This window comes from Oenanthe melanoleuca, chromosome 1 (genome assembly GCF_029582105.1).
Source record: "Oenanthe melanoleuca isolate GR-GAL-2019-014 chromosome 1, OMel1.0, whole genome shotgun sequence".
Lineage (NCBI taxonomy): Eukaryota > Metazoa > Chordata > Aves > Passeriformes > Muscicapidae > Oenanthe > Oenanthe melanoleuca.
In genome coordinates, this window is record NC_079333.1 from 42,775,449 (window position 1) to 42,786,258 (window position 10,810).

General features: G+C 40.6%; 1 protein-coding gene across 7 annotated transcripts in view; it reads right to left on the reverse strand.

Annotated features, from left to right (window-relative positions):
* The window catches only part of PSPC1 (paraspeckle component 1), a 56,382-nt gene extending 47,138 nt beyond the window's left edge, over nt 1-9,244 (reverse strand). For 6 of the 7 annotated variants that reach the window (XR_008840618.1, XR_008840617.1, XR_008840620.1 and 3 more), the window contains exons 1-4: nt 8,715-9,244; nt 6,803-7,104; nt 4,158-4,253; nt 2,918-3,114 (exon numbers count right to left, since the gene is read on the reverse strand). Coding sequence is in view for 2 of the 7 variants with exons in the window: in XM_056492746.1 (XP_056348721.1) it covers nt 2,918-3,114; nt 4,158-4,253; nt 6,803-7,104; nt 8,715-9,095 (976 nt within the window). In the remaining 5 variants the exon portion in view is untranslated. The remainder of the gene's footprint in view (nt 1-2,917; nt 3,115-4,157; nt 4,254-6,802; nt 7,105-8,714) is intronic. The other variant, XM_056492735.1, reaches the window with a different exon arrangement.
* Nucleotides 9,245-10,810: the final 1,566 nt, after the last annotated feature.

Sequence of the window (10,810 nt, forward strand, 5' to 3'; positions counted from 1 at the left end):
TAGAATAGGACTACATTGAAGATTGACTCAAATCACAAAGTCTGAGAGCTGCTTCTTTCCAGCTGTGCTTGCCATAGAAGGCCTGGCCACTGATACCCTGATCATCGGGCAGTGTCACAAGCACACTTCATTATTTTGCTTTTAAATAACCTTTAGGTTATTTCAGAGTAAAAGTGTACTTTTCTTTTAAAATGAACCTTTAGCTTGCTTCACGATATTACTGAGATCAAAGACTAACCCATTCTGTACACAACACTGTCCACTGTGGGAAAAGATGTTTCCTTTTCAGTTCTTTGTTCTTTCAAATTTATACAGCATTCCCTATTTCTTGTGCACACAGGCACAAGATTTCCTACTTTCTCTCTACCACTATCATTTACTGTCCTTTGATCTTAAGCTGTAGCACTCTACTTTTCTCAGTGTTCTCCTAATTCGTATCCATAGCATAGTTTTTTGCCTTTCCTGAAATTGTTAGTATGTTAAAAGTTCAACTAAGCAAATTATGATTCAGTATAATTTTACAATTGCCAAACCATGGCAGAAAGCCTTACTAGGCCAGGTGAAAACACAGATACAGACATTCAAACTCTGCACCAGAGCCATCCATATTAAAAGACCTGTCATGATGGTATTTTTGACTGACAGGTCCTTTCTCTGCACTAAAGGAATTGCGGGAAAAAAAGAAAACAAAGAGAGAGCATTATTATTAGCCTCTGCACTTTCTTGTGTTTATAAAAGGGCAAGGTCACATTTTACCTTCAACCTTCTACATAGCAGAGAACAGAAGGGGAAGATGTTCTCTCACTTCGGAATTAATCCTACAAGCTGGAGTATCAACTCCACATAGACTTCTAAGCAGTTTTAGCTGCTGATTTTTCAGGTTCTAAAGATGGAAAATAAATGCCAAGCTTCCATAAAATTGATTAAAAAGTTAAACTTCTGGTTAAATTCAGTCACGTTTTCCAGTATTTTCATAATCCATTTAACCATCGTTATGAGAGAATATTTACAAATGTTTGATGCATACCACCAGTACATAAATCAGAAATACCATGCAATTTACTTACACATGGAAACACGTATTCTGCTTTACAAATTACTTCTGACTCAGTCTGTCAAAATATGACACTTAAAAGTGAAAAATTACACATATCAAAAGAATTAAATCTACTTCAAGAATTAATACCACACCACAAAAACCTGAGTACTCAAATCAACATGTTCTAGAGCTCCAGTCCTACCAGCTCTTGTGGAGCAGTTTCAACAACAACCCTCACCTGCTAGACTATATGGACCAGTAAACTCATCCTTCTTGTCTTCGTTTTAACTTCTACACAGCTAAAACATGCAATTTTGTATTTTACTTCATATTTCATAATGACTGGTCAAAATATCTTTAAATTTGACTTCGTGCACCAGGGATACAAAAGTATTAATTCTAGGGTTCTAGTGCCTTAGAAACTTCATCACATCTTTCTACAGAATCCTGTAGAAATGCAATCTCATTAATATAATCAATACTCTTGGCATGGCATGAACTTAGACCACACTGTTCAGAGCAACAAGAGGAAGCTAATCTTTGAAAATAAACAAGTGAAAAACCACCTTATTTTCATGCATTCTGAAGCTGAAGAATGGAAAATATTAAAACAGAAGGAATATTTACTAATCCCTAGAGCTCTGGCAATTAAATGTCAATTAGGAAGAAACTTAACTATCTTAACAAAATTCAAAGTCACCTGGTACCAAAGAGGTACTCTGCTAACCAAACTGTGAAGGGGGGGAAAAACCCTCCTCCTACACTAAAAAACAAACATCTTCTCACTGGCACAGTAGCACCACATGCATTCATGTTTTTTAATGGAAGGAATAATTCTCTTTTTCTTCGCATGAAACTGGCATTTAAGAAATATTCAAAAAGCAGAATATCTTTTCCTTTATGTTGCCCTTAAAAGAAATCCTAATATCCAAAAACATACCAAAGATGTTTTTCCATGTTTTACCATCAAGTGCTTTTCTATCTTAATGAAGAGGCCACTGTCATCTTGTCTCAGATTAACATGTAATTAAGACATGAATTTAAGACAAAGTAATCTCTAGTCTTGCCCTCAAGTAGAGGCAACAGGTGAATAGATTCAAAGGAAATCAAAGAGCATAACTTCTGGGACTAGTTTATTAGCACTGTTAAATATTAACAATTAGATAAGTCAACAGTAGATTTACACAACCTGTGTCTTAAGCACTGAACCATCTTTACAAATCTCAGTCATGCATACACACAAAATTACAATGTGTGTCTAGCTGCCAAGGGAGGGCTGTACTGTGCAGGACTCTTGGATCATATTAACATGCACATTCCTACCTCTAATATTCACCTGTGCTTACAAGGAAATGTAATGCTTCAACAGTTTTTCTTGAAAAATAAACAAAAAAACAGTTGTCATTTCAGGTGCTGCAGCAACTATTTGGCATTTCAAAACAGTTTTCCATGTTATTACACTCTGTATAAGACCTTATGCTTTTTGTGTTATTATATAGCTATGTTGTTATGTTATTGTCTTCTGCATAAGACCTTATGCTCTGTACAAGACCTTGTAAAAACAGCAAGGCTCCACACTGGGAGCACATGTGCCTCTTCAGGAAAAACAAGCTAAGTGAACTTTTTCCTAAAGATAAATTTAGGAAGTGAAGAAAACAGACTTAGACAATCACCTCTTTTATCAGATTCTATTAATTTCTGCAAATCATCAAGGAATATGTGCATAGAGAAGTATTCCTTCCTTTTTCTCAGCTAAATGCAGTTAATTAATTGGTAACCAGCAAAATGCCCAAGTATACAGCTCAATAAGCTACCAAAAAAAAAATATCTGATGAAACAAATTTAGTACTAGTTTAATACTAGATTATCTGGTTTTACCTTGCCTCATCAGCATTAGCTGATGCTCATGTCTAGCTGCTTCCATTTCTGCCTCAAGTTTCTCTTTGGCTTCTCTAATGTTCCTGTCAACCTGTTCACGCTGCTGCTTTTCCATCTCATCAAGAGCCTTCCACCGTGAAGCATACTCAAACTCAAATGTTCCAGGCTGAGCAAAGCGTGGTGGCTGTTCTCTTTCCCTAATAAAAATTTTGCAGTAAAAATGTACAGAAGGACACATTTAGATCAACAGCTTTAACAGCCAGAGAATGTAGAAACAATCACTTCAAGTGTAGATCTCACCTTTTATCAACCTGTCAGATGACTACATTCTAAACCAGACAAGGCTTAAATCAGACATTAAGACAAGTAAAAAAAACAATTTTCCAAAACTTGCCCAAATAAAGATTCAATTTATTTAATTTTAAGACAAAAATTTGTATTGACGTCAGTACAAAATGCTAAGCTGCAACACTAAATTAACAGTGCTCAGCCTTCTAAATCAAGCAGTCAAATTACTAAACCAGTTATTTAAAGCGTTAATTAACTAAACCAGTTAATTCAGTTATTTAAATAAATATCAATGCTTACTAGACAGAATATTAGCCAGAATCTGTAACCATTAAAATGAGCCCACATTTCTAACACTAATATTGTATCTAACAGTGACAAATTTTTAAGAAGTGGTGCTCTACAGCCTTACCAAAATAAACATATTATATTCACGCAACATGAGTGGCAATTACAATATTAAAAATTAGTACTTTTAGATTAGGGGACTTTTATCTCATGACTGAAATTCACTTTCTCATGTCATACTCAAAGTTTTACTTGAACTGTGGAAGCTCCAAAGATTTACATGCCAGGGAGGCTGCTAACAGTTATGGGGCTATTCAGAGATCATAAAGATCTGTGGGTACTCAAAATCTCTGTGATTAGACCACACCCCTAATCCATAAAAGACTATAGTTTGCTGGCAACAAGCTCCTACTGACTGCAGCATAGGCCAAGAATCTCTCTACTACAGTAAATGCACAGAATGTTAAACCAACGAGCCAAACCTGAATTTTAATGATTAGGAAATTTGGGAAGGCCCTGTTTAATCCACTGACATAAAACAGCAGAACATACAAAAGCACTACTTCCTGCTACACAAACTCAAAAGTAAAAATGAGTGTATATTTACAAAGATAACTAAGTACATAAATCATGTTTCATAAAAAAAAGACTAATCACAACTTACTTGTGGTACTGTTGTGTTTTTTGCATTAGCTTCTCAGGGAGTCCATCCTCATCATCAAATTGCTCCATTGGTTCTACAACAACTGGTCGAGGTGTTCTGGAAAACATTTTCAATTTAATAACTGAATCATTAATGAAGCAGTTACAACTTATTTTAGCATTTTGAAGAAACACTCCAGAAAGCTAACATGTAATTCCTGTGTCTTGTCTTAAATCACAGAATTCCAATTAATCCAAATTTTAAGAACATCCTTCGGAAAATAATTGTTTCTATACCTAAATCCAGCTATTCTGCCTAGAAACCACAACTTACTTGACACGGTTCTGTTTCCTTTTTTCAAACACCAAAACCATCTAGCAGTAACAACAAAATATTTAGGAAGGAACTACCTTTATTTTTATCACTGAGGCACCACAGAGGCCATGATTGTACTGAGAAAGCAACAAACCCAAAATAGAGCAGCACAACCTATTCATTTCTATTGACTTCTACAACTTAGCTTTGTAAGTTACTCTACAATTGAAAACAGCTTGATAATTCACCATTAATATTACAGTGATAACTAAAAAATATTTCTCTTCAAATTATTTAAAATCCATTATTTGAATCCAATAGCTCACAAATCAGAATCCTAATTTCTCTCTGGAAACAGCTTCCTTCATATGTAGTAACCAGCATGAGCCAATACTACCTAAGAGCAGTGTAAGAACTCTGAGTTGTGTAAAAACTCTTTGCATTAGTCTTGGGAGCAGAACTTGCAAAACACAGAGCAGTAGAGACATGATTTTCAAAACACCAGCATGCATTTATTGTGTTCCATGCCTTTTATTTTACTGCAGACCTTCCCCTACTTCTCCAGTCCCTCCTTAGGAAAACAAAACAAAGCCAACAAACAAACAAAAACAGCAACCAACCAAAACCAAAGCAAACAACCAAAGACTCCCCAATATATTTTACTCTGGGCATCAAGTTCAGATTAAAAAGATGAAACCCAGAATCACAGGGCACAGCTCAGCAACTGCTTTTTCTGATGCCATCTGCATGGCAATTGCTAACAGTTCTGCTACTAAAATGCAACTGAACTGTGGTGCTAACAAGTTATGAAGCAAAACAACAATGCTAAAGCGCTAAGGTTTTGAATGTCTAGTTTTGATACATTTAAACGGGAACTGAAAGATGTTCTGATCAGACAAGGAGTTTTCACTTAAAAAGGTAAAACTTTAGACTCTAAAGCAAAACATCAAAGTAGATGGCAGCAGATTCATACCAATTACCTTTGCAGCAGTGCATTAGGGAACATGTCACCTAAGCCAGAAAACGATCAACTGCCTTTTACTTGCTCAGGCCATGGTTAGATGGTCATTTCAATTCAACTGATCTATCCAGCTGGTAAAACAAGAATAACCCTCTCCTCATATCCCAGCTTCTTTTTCCCTGGCACATCTCTCATGCCAATAATAGCACTAATGTAACACTGAACTACATTACTTCCCTTGTTTGGCTCACTAGGCTTCCATTCAATTACTAATGCCAAGAAAACCCAGGGAATAAGAACAAATTGCTGGCACCTCCTGAAAACAGTAAAGATGTATTCAGATTAAATTTACTATGTAACCATCAAATCAGTTCAATAGCACACAAGATTGAGTTCCAGACCTCTTAGTCTCCTGGCAACATTTTCTCCTACCTTATTCTCTGCTGGACCTCACATTAGCAAAGATTTTCTTGTGCTTGAACAGACTACAACGGACCCACATAAAAACGAGGGTTTTTCTGGTTTTTTAGCAAGCACAAGCAGCTTATGGAAGTTCTCAAGCACATAAAAGAACAGCACAGCCAGGGCAGGAAAAGAACTCCAAGCCCATTTCAATGGCATAGAAAGTTTTTATGTTGTGAAACCACAGCCTTATTTTCCCAATGAGAATCAGAAAAACAAAAAATAATCATAAATGTGTATCATTTCATGCAGTTTTAAGAAAGCATTTGAAAATGTCACTTGTGACTGTGTATAGTACAGCAATTAACAACCCTCTTTGGCAAATACAGAAATATGAGATGCAAGACCAGTGCAGCTATTTGCAAGCTTGCTTGCCCTTGAAATAGATTGTTTTCCAAACATCACCAGTATAAACCTCTTCAGAATCTCAGTCTTCATTTTAAAACAGCGAGAAAATCCTGCCCTTACAAGCCACAGATAATTTCCGAGACATAAACGCTTTCTCTAGTCTACAGAACATCAGCAGTGTCATGCACTGTTTTGTTAAGAAACACAGGAATATTATTTTGTCACCTTATTACTGGGATCAGGAAGAGTGCAATCTATGAAAATAAAGTCTCAACAGAAAATGCCTTATTATATAAAGAAGAAAAAGTAATATTGCAAATGAACAACAAAAAAACCAGAATTTTACTCTCAGACTCTCATATGGCAATAAGAAACCATATAAATAGTAAGCAGAGAAAGATGTTTTTCTTTAAAAATAAAATCAAGAGTATTTGTAATATTCATGCAAAATACTTTAATTTCTAACCTCATGGCTTTCAGAATTGAAAACAAAGTAAGAACTAGGGAATGCCATGAATGCAATTTTTGCTCACTTCAGGAAGATATACATACAAATTCAAACAAAACCCTGTGAACTTACGTTGTAAGCAAGAATGCCCCATCACTGCATCTTTCTAGAGCTTTCCGTGCTGGAGGTTTTGCTGCAAACTCTACAAAACCTTTGCCTGTAGCTCTGCCGCGATCATCTACTACAACAACCGCTCTTTCCACTGGCCCGAATTGAGAGAATGCTTGTTCCAGCAGCTCATTGGAAACCACAGGCGACAGATTCTTCACAGTTAAGGCAGCTCCATGGGTAGCAAATCGAATTCGAAGTGGTCTGCTCTTCAAAATAGTACCATCAAGTTCTGCCTTTGCTATTTCAGCCAGGGTCCTAGATTCCTTTACAAAGATACAAAATATTTTATATATTTTATTTTCAAATAGAACAGATACCACCTTTGTGTGGTCTCCCCCCAAAAGTAGCAAAGTTGTTTTCTTTCACTTGAGCATATTGGCACCATGATCATTCAACTTTTTTCTCCCCAGTCAAAAAAACAACCAGACCAACAGAAACAAAAAACCCAAGAAATAAACCAACAAAGTCTCTGAAAAAAAAAAATGCATTCATTACCCCCTATGGTTTATTCTAAGAAACAACACAGGCACAATTTTTTTTGTTGCACATGAGAGGACATAAATTCTCACTATCATGGTGCTGCTCTATAAAGGTTTTGAGTAGAGCTGAAAACTTGACGTTTTTCACGTTTACCTACTCAAATGTTTATATCCTGCTCCCCGCAGCAGGAAATGGTATTCAACCATTACACTACAGGATCCAAGGTGTTTTGGGTTGGGTTTTTGTCTTGCTTTTAAATAAGTGAAAATATAGCACTTGTTCTCAATGGATATCCAATTCGAATTTCATCCAAAAATGATGAAATTACCTTCTTTGCTCATATTTTCATTCGTCTCACATTAATGGGCTTTCTGCACCTACATCCATGAGACAGAGTAAATCAACAACTGCCTTTTTTCTCACTTCAAAAACCTTCACCAAGTTTGATACTTGCAATCCGCGACATTTAAGAAATTCTTTATATTTTTCTTCACAGTTCAACTGGCTAGGCAAGCTGTTAAAAATATACATATATTCCCTAAATACGACGGAAAAGGGAAGCTCACATGAAAACTCTATCTAATCTCTATTACACACAAAAATGAGTAACAAGATATAAATATATCTTGTTTCCTCCATAAAATTGCTATTTCAGGCCGGGAAATTGTCAGGGTAAAAGATGCATGGCAGAATGCCACAAGTATTTTAAGATGACAATCAAAAAGAAAAAAAAAAAAAAACCTCACCAGTAAAATATGTGGAAAAATCCTAACTAAACACCTAAAGCACTCTAAAGCTATTCCCAGAATGATACAAATCTGTGCATTTTAAACACAGCAATCGTGAAAACTAATCCCGTACACTAAACTACCATTTAATTACAGCATCATAAACTTCTCGGATGATTCCTTTTTTTGCATGCTTAACCGGAGCATATTTAATCAAATACTGTATTTGATTACCAATCAAATCAAATACCCTTAAAAATCTAGTCTTATCTGGGCACAAGTAATTTAAACAACCCGCGGTCCGCAACCTTTTCGATTCCGTGATTTCTCTCTGTGTTCACGATGTGCGAGCAGCTGCACTTCGAAACAATCCTGTCCATTCTTTAAAATTAACTGTATTAAGTGCCATAGGGTGAGGCGGGGACCGAAACGCCAAGGGCTCGGAGAATACTCTGAATGCAGGGGTCTGGCTTGGATCTGTAGAGGCGAACAGGGGAGGGGGAAGAAGAGGCGGGGGAACCAGCGCTAGCAGCGAGGAGGAAGAAAATGAGAGGCAGATGCTGCCTTTTTTTACACCCTCCGAAAAAGAGGGGAAGGGGCGGAGGATAAGGGTCCGAAGCCTCCCGCTTTCCGAGCCAGCCCCAGGGACCCGCACGGATCCTCACCAGGCGGATGAAGCCGAAGCCACGGTCCCGATTGATGAAGACCTCGCTGGGCTCCCCGTAGCGCTCGAACAGGCGCTTGAAATCCTCCTCGGTGATATCAGTAGGCAGATTCCCCACGAACAGCCGGCATCGCTGCGTGTAGCTCTTCTCGCCAGGTTTGAGAAAGCTCTTGATATCAATGGTGAACCCAACCTCCTGCTCCTCATCTCCGCCACCTTCTTTGCTCGGCGCCAGAGCCATGGCCGCCGTCGCCTCACTCTCCGCTTCTAGGCCGCGCAATCCTTTCAGGTTGCCGCCGCCGCCACCCCCCACCATGCCCAGCGGCGCCGCTGGGGAGCTGTTTTCGATCCGCACTTGTTTCAAGTTCCTATTCGCGGCCATGTCCGCTCCTTCCTCGCGGGCTCTCCCTCGGGGAGCGCGGAACCCAATGCTCGCCTGCCGCCGCCTCCGACCCTCAGCCAGTTCAAAATGGCGCCGCCGCCAACCCCGGCGCGTTGTGCCGTCCCTGCGGAAAGCCCCGCCCCGGCCCCCTCCCCTCACTGCCGCTCCCGCTCCCCTCAGCTCCCCGGCCGAACCAGCCCCGGGCCCCCCGAGAGCCGTCCTTCCCAGCCCAGACACAGATGCGCGGCTCCGCTGCCGCCTTGTGTTACAGCAGTGGTCTCCTCAGCCGGACCCCGCGCAAAGGAGCCCCTCGCTGGGGTCTCTCCCGAGGGAAAGGCAGCGGGTGGGATGCCCTGGGGCGTGTCTGGTCGCTGCGGGAGAGGGAGGCAGGCGTGACACCACGGAGGAGACGCTAAGGAGGCAGGGACAGCCGAGGGAGTCACAGAACCACAGAATCAATCGGGTCGGACGACACCTCTTGCGATCGTCGAGTCCAACCCGTGGCTGACACTGCCGTGTCTATCAGAGCATGGCACTGAGTGCCACGTCCAGTCTTTCCTTAAACATCTCCAGGAGAAGCAATTCCACCAGCTGCCCATTCCAATGTCTAGCTACCCTTTCTGTGAAGAGATATTTCCTGATGTCCAACATAAACCTGCCCTGATGCAGATCGAGGCTATATCCTCTTGTTCTATCACCTGGCAGAAGAGGCCGATCCCCCCCCGGCTACCCCTCCTGTCAGGCAGCTGCAGAGTGATGGGTCCCCCCTGAGCCTCCTTTTCTCCAGGCTAAACACCCCCAGCTACCTCAGCTGCTCCTCACAGCACTTGTGCTCCAGAGCCTTCCCCAGCTCCGTGTCCCTTCTCTGGACACGCTCCAGCCCCTCAATGTCTTTCTTGCAGTGAGGGGCCCAGAACTGAGCACAGGATTGGAGCTGTGGCCTCAGCAGTGCCCAGTGCAGGGGGACGGTCACTGCCCTGCTCCTGCTGCCACAGCACTGCTGCTCCAGGCCAGGAAGGGCTCTCCAGGCACTGCTGTGCAGCATGGGAGGACCTGCAGACAGACAGGGCACAAAAACCATTCACTGAGGCAGATGTGGGAGATAAATCTGAGTGAAGGGAGGCCTTGTTACACTGCTTCCAGGACAACGTCTTACAGAGCAACAGCTTTCATTAGAAAGGGGACGACTTTCTTCTGAGCAGTGCGAAGTCAAAGGTTTCCTTCCTCAGGCACGCCTTCTTGTAGCCAAGACGATGGATCTCCTGCAGTACCAGACTGTGGTTTGCTCTCCTGCAGATTCACAGCTGCTTGGTTTGGTTTGTGTGCCTCAATCAGTAGTACAACCAGTGCATGGTTTCTCAGAATTATTTGTTTCATTAATTCAACTCTAGCACTGAGAAAGTCCAGACCATCTTATGAGGTCAGTAGTTACTTCAGCTAGTGTGTGGCATATATTGTTCTTTTGAAAAAGCAATATCAAGCATGACATTCAAGAACAAGTTAATTCTAAAACAGGCATGAGTGTGTTGATTGGGGGTTACTTTGTCTGTGTTAAGTTCTTCTGTCTTGTACCACTTGAGGTACAACAAAGATCTGTTCCTTTCTTCCTGTTGCTGAGCTTGTTCAAGGACCTTGAGAAGACCCAGCTTTATCACTCCACCTCTTTCTGAAGCAGACTAGTGAGTGTAGGGCATCAAGATAAATGCCGATTTCAA